At 38.7% G+C, this 13974-nt stretch overlaps 1 protein-coding gene across 4 annotated transcripts in view; it reads left to right on the plus strand.

Moving 5' to 3' along the window:
- The window catches only part of BCAT1 (branched chain amino-acid transaminase 1, cytosolic), an 83107-nt gene that overhangs the window by 59296 nt on the left and 9837 nt on the right, over positions 1-13974 (plus strand). For all 4 annotated transcript variants that reach the window (XM_012732897.1, XM_004693207.2, XM_012732898.1 and 1 more), the window contains 4 exons: positions 1879-2021; positions 7482-7567; positions 10279-10419; positions 12566-12640. In XM_012732897.1, the coding sequence (XP_012588351.1) occupies positions 1879-2021; positions 7482-7567; positions 10279-10419; positions 12566-12640 (445 nt within the window). The remainder of the gene's footprint in view (positions 1-1878; positions 2022-7481; positions 7568-10278; positions 10420-12565; positions 12641-13974) is intronic.

The following is a 13974-nucleotide window of genomic DNA, read 5'->3' on the forward strand; positions in this document are numbered from 1 at the left end:
ATTAATGTCTGACAAACGGTTAATACTCAAAATATATAAAGAACTCAAAAGCCTCAATCACAAACACAAACAATCCAATTAAAAAATGAGCAGAGGATCTCAATAGATATTCATCCAATGAAGACCTAAGACATCTGAAAAGATGTCCATCATCTATTGGGACAATGCAAATTTAAAAACAATGAAATATCATTTCACATCATTCAGAATGGTTGTTATCCAAGCTAAGAAATAGTCAGTGTTAGTGGGGATGTGGAGAGGACTGTCTGTGCACATTGGTGGGAATGTAAATTGGTGCAACCAATTTCCAATAACTAAGAGCTAGAAACACTCTAAATGTCCATCAACAGATGACTGGATAAAGAAGATGAGATTTATTAGGACACACACACACACACACACCAGAATACTACACAGCTATAAACAAAAGGTTGCACTTTTAGAACTATTAGAGAAATTTATGGTTACCAGAAGGTTAAAGAGAAAAGTGGTAGGTGAATTGGGTCAAAGGGTCAACTGTGTGCTCAAGGATAACATTGGACTTCGATGTTGTATCTAGAAAGGTTGACTTGTATTGACCGCACATATGAAACTTACATAATGCAGTGCTATTTTAATTAAAGAGATTAAGTGAAAGAGCTCAGAGAAGAATTGTGAGCAGCTTAGATGATATGTTCATCCTTTAAATTGTGCAAGGCAAGATGTTCATGATTACCAACTCAAGCAGAATGACTTGGCTCCTTAGGAAGGAACAAAGAGAACAGAGTAGGAAGTTGTGCAGATATGCATGGCAGTTTGTGGCAGGCAGCCTCTTTAATATATGGCTCTTGTGCTTATGTGTGCTTAGGTAGTACTTCACATTTAATCTTGTCCATTTGTAACAAAAGGTCATTTCAAAGAGTTGAGAGGTATTTTGTAGAAGATGGTATTATTGTCTGCTTGATCGATTATTTCTGTATATTCCTGGGGGATTCACATGCCAAGTTCAGGTCCAGGGATCATTTGCTAGCCCTGACTGTCCCGTGGTAGTGCTGCTCACACTTGTTTACTCAAGTCTTCTGAGAGTCAAAGGTGTGAATCATAACCAGGACTTGGGAGGCAAGCAAGCATCCTATTTACTTGAGAACTCTTGGGCTTTATCTAAAATTTTCATCCTATTTTGTTTCCTCCCTAATTTTCACATTTAAGTTCAATAAGGTAATAAACTAAACTACTACTGAGCTGTATTGCCTTTCAAAAAACATATGCATGTTCTGATTTTGGATAATCAAGATAAAAAGTGTAGGTTGAAAAAAAAAAGTGTAGGTTGAGAAAAAGGGACTTTTGAGATACTTTTGGTTTAAAGCAGGATTTTTACCATTTTATCCTGTCTTTTGGGGGAAATTTTCATGTTGGGTACTGGATATTTATTGCATGTATTTAAGGTCTCCATTAAGAGCACAGGCTTTGTGCTCTGCTACTTAATTGCTGTAACTTGCCACGAGTTACTTCTCTAAAGCCCCAATTTCTCTTCTGAACTATGGCTATAATGATAGTGACTAGATCAGATTATTCATGTGAGGTCACAATGAAATAATAAATTGTTTGGTATGTGAAAAAACCTCAATCACTTTTAACTGTTATTAACTAGGTTATTTGCTTCTGTTCATGTGTCATCACTACTTTAGAGTTCCATAATATTTTGCTGTGTTATCTCAAATGAATGCAATTTGATCTCTTAGGTTCTCTAATGGAGTTCCTTTAATATTATGCAGTTAATGTGTGAGTGAGAAAGAGAATGAACATTGATTACAACTGCATGTAAATTAAAGATTTGCGGATTTTAGTGCTTGAGGTTGAAGTAGCTTCATGATCAGTATATTTCCTCTTTCTTCAAAGGAATTATGCTTCATCTCTTTTTGCCCAATGTGAAGCACTTGACAATGGGTGTCAACAGGTGCTGTGGCTGTATGGAGAGGACAATCAAATAACCGAAGTTGGAACTATGAATCTTTTTCTCTACTGGATAAATGAAGATGGAGGTAATTCACTCATATTTCAGCTGTTAGACATTTTCCAATAAGTTAGAAGATACTAAAAAGAAAAACACCTGAACCTTAGAAGGGTAAGACTCACTGTGATTTTACTGTCCCAATAGACATGAATTGAAGATATTGAACTTTTTTTTTTTAAAGATTTATTTATTTATTCATACAGAACTGGGGTACAGGCCAGAGATGTGGAGGGTGGGAGAGCCACCAGAGACAGAATGGGGAGCACAACAGGCAGACTGTCAAAGTACACTGCTGAGGGGAGCAGCGGGTGGGCCAGGAGAGGTCTGCCACGCCATGTGGTCATCTCCGGGGCAGGCGGGGATCGAACTCATGCAGAAGTGACTTAAGCTTCTTAGTGCTGTGCTTTAACCCGCTGTGCCACCAGCGGGGGCCGATATTGAACTTTTTAAAAAATGTTTTTGTTTGCTTGGTTTTGTTTCAGCTTTAATATACTTATGATTCACATATCAACTTAAGGAATTTCAGCCCCTACAATAGAAGATAGGCTAGCTTCTCCTCTATCATATTCTTAACATGTTTTTCATGTTAACATCCTTTGTGTTTGGGGCTAGGCCTCAGGTCATTTCAGTGGTCATTTACTATCTTACTGCATTCATGAAATGCTGAAGTGGTAAATATGGTCGGCCTGATGATTGAACTGATAAATAAAATTTACTGTGCTCTGCTCACACTATTCTTTTACCAGTTGGTGCCTATTACTACATTTTTTGATCAGAAGTCTTTCAGGTTTACTCTGAACCTCAATTTGAATAAAGTATTCTGTCTTAAGGACAAATTGGTCCATTTGGGGACTTAACTCTTGGTTCATTCAATATTACTAATGTGTTTGTTTATGTCATAATTTGCTACTTTAGTACTTTAATACCCTGAATGCCCATTATCTCACTGCTTTTTTTTTTTAAATTTTTTGGCAGAAAACAAAGGGGTTCAATGAGGTGTTAGCAAAGTCTATGACATTTGATTAAATGACAAATAAAAGGGAAAAATACAGATAGGTGTGTTCATTTCCTTAGAGTTTTAGTAGTCATAAAAACTTTAAAAATATTTTTAGACTTGTTTTCAGTCCTATGCTATTTATTTCACAGCACTGAATATGAAGCTTAGAAATGTAAAATGACATGTGCCTAAATACTTATAAAGTCTTGATATCATTTCAATTAAATTTTAAATGATTTTTTTTTATTTTTAAAACAGTTACATTAACTTGTTTTGCTCTTTTGTTATTTGGCTACAAATAGAGGAAAATGGTGATTCAGATGTGGCTGACTTCAGAGCTACAGAGCTATCTAAGCATTGGCTGCAGAGACTAAGAGGCAACAGCTTAGGGTCCAGTCAGAGATAGAATAAGTAGAAGGTGTGGGGAGTTTGCCCTGTCATGAATTTGGCCCTGGGTAACCCTTGGCATATGAACAGCCGGTGACACACATTGCTCTTTCTTCCACTCCTGCTGTGTATACTTGGCACTGTTTAAAAACAAAATTTATAGTGGAGTTTTTGTGTTTTCTACATTTGAATTATGGCATAAGACGTGTGTGTGTGTGTGTGTGTGTGTGTGTGTGTGTTTGTATCAAAAGCCAGGCTTGAAAGGTGGCAACCAGAGCTGACTCTTATTCTTCCCACTTGCCTGTTCTTCTTCCCATTCTCCCCACAACCACCCTCCCCCCAAGACACAACCTCAACAAAAACAGTTGCATCATATAGAAGTGGTAACATCATTATTTAAGGATGGAAAATGTCAAGATTTAAACACAGTCTAAATCAAAGTTACATGATTTAAACAGAAATTGCCCTCATGAAAAATCACCCCTTACTCAAACAATAATCATGGACTGTTTCCCCCATGGCTTTTAAAGTTCAGAATAGAAATGAATGAATTTGTCTTCTGACTCATATAACATACACCATTAAAAACAAAATTTCTGGCCCTCCCTGGTGGCACAGCAGGTTAAAGCACAACACTGTAAGCTAGCCACAACCAGTTCAGTGCAAATTCAGTCCCCGCCCCCAAGGTAACCAAATGGCACAGCAGATCTCTCCTTCTCAGCCCTTGTCTATCTGCCTGTTCTGCTCCCCACTCTGTTTCTAGTGAATCCTTTCACCACCCCTGCAACTCTGGTCTATACCCCGGCTCTGAATGAATAAATAAATAAATATTTAAAAGACAAAAACAAATTTCTACTGGAGTATTTGTAATTTCTAAATATTATTAAGAGTTTCTACTCAGACTGTGGGTGCTTGACATGCCTTAGTTTTAATGTGTCTGTGTCCCTTCAGATCAAATAAAATTTGAAGGAGAAAGGAAAGCATGAGAGAAATGAAGTAGAAATCAGGAATAACATTTGAGCAATGATAGGCAGTGAAGCACTGCTAGGGTGACTTGACTTATATACAATGTGGTTGTAGGAAAATACAAATAATTAATTAAAAAATATTTATTTATACATACAGAACTGGAGTATAGGCCATAGTGCAGGCACAGTGAGATGATTCACCAGAGATAGAATGGGGAGCAGAACAGGCAGAGGGATTGAAATATACTGCTGGGAGGAGCAGCAGGTGAGACAGGAGAGGTCTGCCGTGCCATGTGGGTCACCTCCCTGGCCAGGGATCAAACTCGTACTGAAGTAGCTATGGATAGCTTTGCAGTGCTGTGCTTTAACCTGTTGTGCCACCAGGGAGGGCCCCAAATAATAAATTTTTAAAAATCAATAAAATATTGAGTTTCTTACAACTTTCTATAAGAGCTATAAGCAGAGTTCTTTTTCTTAACTGGGAATTTCTCCATAATGGCTGTTTTTGGAGGAGCTAGGTAGACAAAGGAGAGAATCTGTGTGCACAGCACAGTACCCTGTGAGGGGACCATTTGAAGCACGTGGCCTGGAAGTCCTGTCGGAACTGACTTTGGTAACAGAAAACGAGGAGCTCAGATCACAGGGCTGATCTCATTCTCTCTCTGGGATGAGTACTTGAACATGCACACCCTAGCTTGTCACTGTTATAAAAACAGTTTTATCTTGTACTGAACATTGGTGCTATCCTGAAAATAAGCCCCAGTCCCACAGTTCACATCTCCTCTGGGAGAACAATCGTGGCCAGGAGCATTGATGTTCCTGCAGTCCACTGAGGACCCATGCTCGTCCCCCCATGTCAGGCATTTCTACCAACTCGGCCTGGAGCCTTCTGCCCTCAGATGCCATGGTACCTGACCTTCCTCTGCCCTCAAAGTTCTGCCAACATATTTCGTTCCCAATAAGAGCACCTTAATAAGAATCACCAACTCCCTCATCCAACACTCTCCTCACCTCCCCTTTCCATGGCCCCCTGAATCTAACATACTATTTAACATGACTGTTAGCTCACTAGAAAGGGAGCAAGGGGCCTGTCTGGTTTTCTGCTGTATCCCTGGTGTTTGGAGCAGCCAGCTGCTCCCAGGAGACACCCAGGATATATTTGTTGAATAAATGACTAAGGGCGCTGACAGTGTATAGGGCATTGATGCAAACCCACATTCCTGGTTCCCATTAGTGCCTGACTTTGGGAAGTCACAGATGAATCCTGCTGTTATTGCTTCTACATTCCTCATCCCCTAAGAATGATTTTTCTGTCAAAAACAAGCTGCGTTTGTAGGCTCTGTTTTCCTCATGTTGGGCAATCTGGAGCTAGTTCTGGCTCTTGTGAGCATGTTTGTGGTTTGCAGAGGAAAATGAATATTTCTCACCCAAATGTTGTCATGTCATCATCTCTGTCTGGCAACCAGAGAAGCAGATGTTCTGTTCCTTGACCTCGGGCTAGTGGTTACAGTTTTGGGTGTTAAATATATTTCACAAAACTACATTTGCAAAAGGGCCACTGTTTTTATTTAATTTGGTGTGGTCTTAGAGCTCAGTAAGCACAAGGAAAGTCCAGGGCGCTGGCTGTGTGTTTGTCTCTGAGTGTGGTGTGTGTGCATGCACACACATACAGATCTACACAGTATACATCCAGCTAGTTACTGCAAAACACAGGTTTATTTTGAGATCAACACTTCTAAACATGACAAAAAGTAGCCCCAAGAACACTGCCAAGAACAAATTTTCTTCTTTCCAGAAAGCAGTTTCCAGCAGATGATTTTTAGAAACAAAATTCAAAAAAGTCATACTGCTATAGCCTAGCAAGGAGGATTATTCATTTATTTTTTATTCAAAAACATACATTATAAACCACTCTAGGCCAGGCATGATGCCGAGTTTTAGGGACATAGAAATGAATGGAGTTTCAGTCTTTCACATGGTTTGGCTGTGGGATGTTGATGTAAGCACAGCAGAGTGGGTGAACCAGGCCATAGGAGAAAAGGCAGTGGCCAGTTTCGGGCCCCTCAGGCTGTGGTCCTGACTGTTCCAGTATCACCAACCTCATCAAGTGACTTGTTGATAAGGGGATGGTCTCAGTTTCTTCTTTGGTAACGTACAAATTGCATGAGATGATTCTGAAAGAACTTTAAACAGGTGGGTCCTATTTCGCTGCAAAACAATGCTCAAAGACATTTGTGTGATTTCTCTATAGCTTTGGAGGGCTCCTGGGTAGTCCCTTCAAGCGAGCTTCTCTATAAATACATGATGGGCAAGACATGTATAAGGTCCTACTTCTTCACAAACTGATGATTTAAGATTTCCGTTTGTCACAAGATTCAGATCCTCAGGGACTAGAGGTGAAGAGGCAAGGAGGGTTCTCAGAGCCAGAGGCATCTTTTTCAAGTAGAGCTGTGACTGCAGATAGACCACACTCACCCTGCAGACATCCAGCCTCCCGGTGTTAGGAGTCTTGACCTTGGCTTGATGTTGGCAGTCCAGGCTGGCCCTGTGGGGTTTTGTTTTTCTGCCTTGTGTTTACCCTGTTAGCCACATACAATTTGCACCTATCCTGAGACCATTAGATTTGAATCTCAGAGGGTGAAGTCAGCATCTTTATATTTGATATGAATGCTTCCTCAGGTCTGAAAATCATTATGGACAGCCTCAGCAAAGGGAGGTGAGCATGGCCAGCCTGCATAGGGATTGGGCACTTCCGCTGTATTCTTATAAAGCTTGGTATGATTAGTATTGCTAAAAAAAATCCTATCTGGATTACTCTAATTTCTGATCAGCACTAGTCTGGTGCCGTAAATGTTGATTTCAGCAGGGTCCTCTTCAGAATAATCCAAAAAACCTTCATTGTCAGTAGAAAAATGATCTTTTTTACTGGCTAAATTAGAGACAACTAACTGGTTTCTTTCTCTTCTTAATGTCTTCAAACATGAACTGATTTGGGAAATTTGATGACACAATATAGTAATATCATCTTCATGTTTCTTGCAAAGTTGCCAGAAATTGTTATAAAAAATGACTATTGGTATTAGGCAAGGCTAATCCAGCTCAAAAGTTTGAAAATATTCCAATTTCTAATTGACAGAAGAAGAACTGGCAACCCCTCCGCTAGATGGCATCATCCTTCCAGGAGTGACACGGCAGAGCATTCTGGACTTGGCACACAAGTGGGTGGGTGCCTTTGGCATGAACATTGTTTATAAGCATGAAACAAAACGTAACCCAAATAAGCCCAACTTTATGTTGAAATAACATCCTCTCGTTACAACCACTGTTATCTAATCTTTAAAGCTTAACCGGAGTGAAAAGAACTCACTTAGAAGGACTGTCTTGGCAAGACTATCAAATAAGTATTGTTTATAGGGAGGGTAGAGAGGAACCAGTTTAGCAAGTTGTCCCAGCGAAGTAGTGTGCTGGTGCTAGTCTCAAGCTCTATGCCTGCTGCCTCCTACCACCTCACCTGGTCTGCGCTTCAGGTCCTCCCATCTGGGCAGCTCTTACCTTTTCAAGTCTGAATGTGTTGTTCCCAAATAGCAGTGATGCTAGTTCTGCCCTTCCTCCTTTATTCCATCATCACCATGCTTGTCAAAGAAGTTAAAGATATTTTATTGACTTATAAACTACTATCAACACACATTAGTAGTTGGTCGCTTTCTTTCTCCCTCCTTCCTGCCCTTTGTTCTCCTTAGTTCACACTCAGGCTTATTTTAAAGTCAAACACTCAGGCAAATGAAGAGTTATTTTCCACAGACTTTCTGAACTGCGTGACACAGACAAGAGGGTTCAACCCCTTGGTACTGGAAATGACATGATAACATACTCGAGATGAATTCTCAATGAGCTGGTTATCTGGCCAAACTTCTTAGCTGGAACCTTTTGACCCATGTGTTCAAGTGGTCTCCAGGGAATATGAAAAGGCTTTGAATGGACTGTGGTCAAATGTTTAGAAACACACGCATTATCTAGGAGGGTACTAGCACAGTTTCTCTGTAAAAAGGCTTTGGAAATAGAAGAAATGTGCTATAAATAATCCTACAAAACCCTGAAGTAGACAAGACCCAACTGCCACATGCTGGCTGGCACATTGGGCATGACATTTACAAACTGTTGGTATAATTTCAAACAGCTTGCCCTGTCCTAAATATGTTTGCAGTTGGAAAGATGTATTTTTGAAGCTCGGTAATTTTTGTTTTATTAAAGGAAAAAAAAATCCACCAAGTACAGAAGGCTTGATGACAAGCTGCAAGTGGGAATGGCTTCCCACACTAATGATTTGCTAGCATGAAAAATAGGTTATTATGGAGGAAGTTTTTTCTTGACTCCTTAGCTGTAATTTATTTTAAAAGCTATTTTAAAACAGTGAGACATAAATGCCAAGAGGCATGTGGGGGGTTACCATTACTTGCCAGACAAGGGAAATTGTCCAAAGATAAGTAAGGGTGAGAAGAGGAAAAACAATTCTGTTTATTTACAAAAGACTCCTCTATTCCTCCCCTCACCCCCCTTCCCCGACCTTATCCAGAACACAGAACTCAGTTTGTTTTCAGTTTAACTGGCTGGCTTTGTGGGATGGTATTAATTAATTAATTAATTAATTAATTTACCTTTGGACAACATCATTGCAATTGCAAACTATGATAAGTTGAAACTTTCAAATAGTCTTATTTCTACTGCAGAAAAAACTTTCTTGCCCAAATGTAGGTCTTAGTTTCATGTTTTGAATCTCACCTGTGATTTCCATTTTCATCTCTTGTGCATTTATAGGTTTTAAAAAATACACTCATTTTAAGAATATATCCATTCTTTGTTATCCTTAATTCAAATAGCCTGTTGACAAATCTTGAACTTGAAGTCACTAACATGAAAGAATAAGAATTAAGCAGATGACAGAATGAATGTTAAACAGAAGAAACTGAATAGCTTAAAAGAATAAGCATTTTTTTTCCATCCTTGAGAAAATAAAATGTTCAAATAAGTCTGAAGTCTAAGAGTTTATAACAACAATTCTATGTTGAAACTGAACTAATGTGATCCTAAAGAGAACGAAGAGGATACATGAGGTAAAGTCAACTGAATCAGTGGATTTATGGCTCACGGGTAATAGCACTGAATCCCAGTTCACTATTCCTATTACTGAACCACTGAGTGCATTACTACATCTATGAAAGAATGACTCACTTTCATAAGTAAAATCCAAATTTACCTTCAATGATTTAAAAATCATAAAATATTTTAAATACTTAAACTGCATTTATGTTTTTATTCCATAAAAGACACCAAAACATTCAAAAAGGACCAGATTTGAAGCAGTTCTCGTCAGACCTGAGTTTGAATCCATTTTCTGCTATCTACTTTTTGCATGGCCTTGTGATGTCCCTCAGCCTCCTGAACCCTAATTTCCTCATCTATAAATAACACCCACCTGAAAAATGAGAGAACTTGGCTTACAATGGGCGCTAGATAAGTGGTAGCTATAATTACTACAATTATATATTAATATATTCTCTTGTAATAACATAAGTTTAAGCTATGAGTGAAGAAGGCATTACTCAGAGTGTCAACTTGGAGACTTGACACCTGACAATAAATTAAAGGCTCAAAATTAGGTATAAATGAAAATGGACCAGGTAGTTTTACTTCTGATCATCTCATTTGGAGATGCTGTGACTCTGCAGTTGACCACATCCCATCTCAGTGTTTTCTCCAGTGAGATAGTGTTGCTTCCTGCAATTTTCCCATCCAAGGTAATTATGACATTATCTGAATTCAGGCAGAATATAAAGTAGGAAAGCAAGGTGATGAGGGGAGGGGGGTAAATTTGCAGGTTTTGTTTTGTATCGCTCTTCATTTAGGTATGATTTTAACTTTCATATTCCACACAGGGTGAATTTAAGGTGTCAGAGAGGTATCTCACCATGGATGAGCTGACTGCAGGCCTGGAGGGCGGGCGAGTGAGGGAGATGTTTGGCTCCGGCACTGCCTGTGTGGTTTGTCCGGTGTCAGAGATACTGCACAAGGGTGAGGTAAGGCAGCATTTTCTCATTTCCTGTCATTCTCCAACATTTGCCTATAGCTTAATTTTCCGAATGTGTGAAAGACATGCTAGTTAGCCCCAGGTTGCATACAGTTTTTTTGTTTGTTTGTTTGTTTTAACTTGTCATTCCATTAATTGGGGGTGCAATTTATCTTCATGAACCTTTGTTACCAAATCACTTAGGATCATCTTTTCAGTTTCATACGAGCTCAAAAAGGTGGGAAGTCAGTACTTTCCTTGGGCCAGTATCATATCTGCTTTCTGCCAAGGTAGGGATTGAAGATGTGCCAGTTGGTTTCCTCACTTACTATTTTCTACCAACTCACAAAGGAAGGTAGTTAGATTCCAGGTTCTGATTTCCAAAAATACTTCCAAACTATGAGAGGAGGAGTGAAAAATGAATTTGATCAACTCCTATTTTCATCATCACCATCTTCATTTAGCTCAGTTTATAAAAAGTTTTCATTTGGTAAAGTTGGTACATTTATTAAAGTTTTCCTAAAACAATTCAAGATATTTTTTCTTTCCCAAAACTAACCTGTACTTCTATTTTTCTTGACAGGTTTTTTTTTTTTGCATTTCCCTTTTTAACAAAACTAATACTTATGATTAAAATCATCACCTAGTTCTGTAGCTTAGAGCATGTGGGTTTGTTGTGAATTCACTAAGTCACTCTTATTAAGTACATTTTAATTGCTTTGTAAACTCAATATTGTAATTATTTTTCCTCAGCTGGTTGAATTGTCTTTTTCTGCTGATTAAATGTTGACTGCTTTATTACTTGAAGTTTTTTAACTTGCTTTTAGGAAATGGCTCCTGAAATAGTTCTGTCCACAGATTCATTATTTCAAGGGGAGAATGATTCTGTGCTAGATCAACATTATACTGATTATAAATTTCCTGTTTTATATTTTACTATTTTACTACTATGTAGCATATTATTGGTTGACTTTCATAAAGAATTAAAGTTGTTATTAGGTCATATTTTAAATCCAGTATTATTTCATTTCTAGAAATAAGTTTGCAAAGTTTGACATTTTTTTAAGGTCTTGTTTTTGGGGGCAGTTAGAGCCAAAGGGTGCATTAATTATCCTAAGAAACATAACAATGAAAGTAAGAGCATACTCTATCTAGCAAATTCAAACCATCAAAATCTCATAAACCAGTGAGACAGGAATGGGCACAACTTGGTATGAATTAGGGACATAAAATCTCACTCAGCCCTGAATTTAACCATGTTCTCCACAATGTTAGAGGTTGTGGCCATGGAGGGTGGCTTGGAACAGAAACAGGTTAAAAAGAAAAAACCCTCTGCGAAGCCATAAACTGGCTTTCTGTAAGCCCCTGGAGTGACTTGATTTAATTTTTGGCCAAAGAGCTTGGGTTCTCACTCCCTGGCAAGAGGTTTTCACGTGGCGGCTACTCATTTACTCTTGTAGGTTCTCAGACTTCTGGAAGAGGTAGAATTTTTAGACACTTTTTTAAATATACCTGACATTTCATTGTTTCCTCAAATCAGACTAAAGGCTGGCATATAAACCAGCTGTACCCCAAAGCCATCCTATAGACAAGAAATGAGCTATCATCGGCTCATTTATTTCTACTCAGATTTGCATAGGAAAAAGCCATACTTCTGAAGAGATGTGAACCTATACCTCTGAATCATATACAGTGCTGTATACTGGCTCCACCTCAATAAAAATAGTACAATTTCTAAAAAGAGAGAGGGGCCTCCCTGGTGGCTTAGGGGTCAAATCTCACTACTATCACCCTTACAGCCTGAGTTTGCTCCCTGGCCAGGGAGTTAATCCACATATGGCACAGCAAACCTCTCCTGTCTCACAGCTGCTCCCCTCAGCAATGTATTGCAATGGATTCACTGTTCTGCTCCCCATTCTGTCTCTTGAATCCTCTCACTTCCTGCATCTCTGACCTACTTCTATTTCTATACAAAAAAGTGAAAAAATACAAATAAAGAACCAGCATAAGAAGCTAGTATATATGAGCAGGTTCTCATAGTTTCATCCTTCATCTCAGTGGGGTTGTCTTTCTACACGGTGTAGTTAAGTGTCTTCCTTCTTGTCACTGATATGGGAGTATTCTCAAATTACATCATGTCTGGTTTATATTCACAGACTCTACATATTCCAACGATGGAGCATGGTCCTAAGCTGGCTAGCCGGCTCTTGGAGAAATTGACTGATATTCAGGTAAGGGCTTCTTTTGTCTTGCTTCAACCACAGGTCAGAATCAAACCATATTTGTCCCTTCTGGGGGGGTCAACAAGTTAAGTTTAAGGAATTTGTTCCTGAAAGTATGTGATCAAAGCAAAAGTGGAAGAGAAGATACATGTTTAAGGAAAGAGAAGAAAGGCCTCTCTGGTGGCCGAGGGGCTGAGTCTCAGCACTATCACCACTACATCCTGATTTTAATCCCTGGCCAGGGAGATTGGCACAGTAGACCCCTCCTGTCTTGCCCACTGCTCCCCTTAGCAATTTGAGTGAATCCACCTGTTCTGCTCCCTACTCTATCTTTGGTGAATCCTTTCACCTCCCACATCTCTGGCGTACACTCCAGCCCTATACACAAAAATAAATATTTTTAAAAAGACAGAGAAGCAGAAAAAAAGAAAATATTGTCTAGGACTCCAAAGTACATAACATTTAAAAATGCACACATAGATTTGATAACATTTATAAATCTCATTAAAAGAATAATATACTTTTATAATAAAAAAATTGAAAGGAGGGCCCTCCCTAGTGGTGCAATGGGTTGGAGTGCAGCACTGCAAAGCTGGCCGCAGCTGCTTCTGTGCAAGTTCAATCCCTGGCCCTGAAGGTGACCCATATGGTGCTGCAGACCCCCTCCTGACCTGCCCGCTGCTACCTTTAGCAGTGTACTCCATCAATCTGCCTGTTCTGCTCCCTACTCTATCTCTGGTGCATGCTCTCACCTCCCTGGCCTGTACCCCAGTTCTGTATGCATAAATAAATAAATCTTTTTTAAAAAATGAAATTAAAGGAAAGCACAGAAGAAAATTAATATTATCTATGATTCCAACAGTGAGATATAGCCACAGTAACTTTTGATGTCTCAACTTTCAATATTGTATAAGCATTTATATATTTTTAGATAGGTACTTTTTCTAACAAATAGGTACATAACTTTGTTACCAGTTTCTTCATATCTATAATTTTTCTCAGTTCCATGTTTAAAGTTCAATGAAATTCTATTATTGTTATACTATCCTTTTTAAGTAACATTGTATTATAACATTATGTAAGATATGATATATATTATAATATATAACATATGTTATGATATAATAATAATATTATATATATATAATTCAGGCATGCATCATTGGATGTCAACATGTGTGTATACTACACTAAGTTCACTAAAAATCCACTTCCATCCTCTACCATACATCTGTCCTCTTTGTCTCAATACGCCCACCCTTCCCCCTTCCCATCTGATGTATGCAATCTGTCTTACTTCTACTTTTCAGCTAAGGTTTTCTATAGGGATTTTCTGTATACTA

This window comes from Condylura cristata, unplaced genomic scaffold (assembly GCF_000260355.1).
Source record: "Condylura cristata isolate star-nosed mole 26May11 unplaced genomic scaffold, ConCri1.0 scaffold00036, whole genome shotgun sequence".
Taxonomy (NCBI): domain Eukaryota; kingdom Metazoa; phylum Chordata; class Mammalia; order Eulipotyphla; family Talpidae; genus Condylura; species Condylura cristata.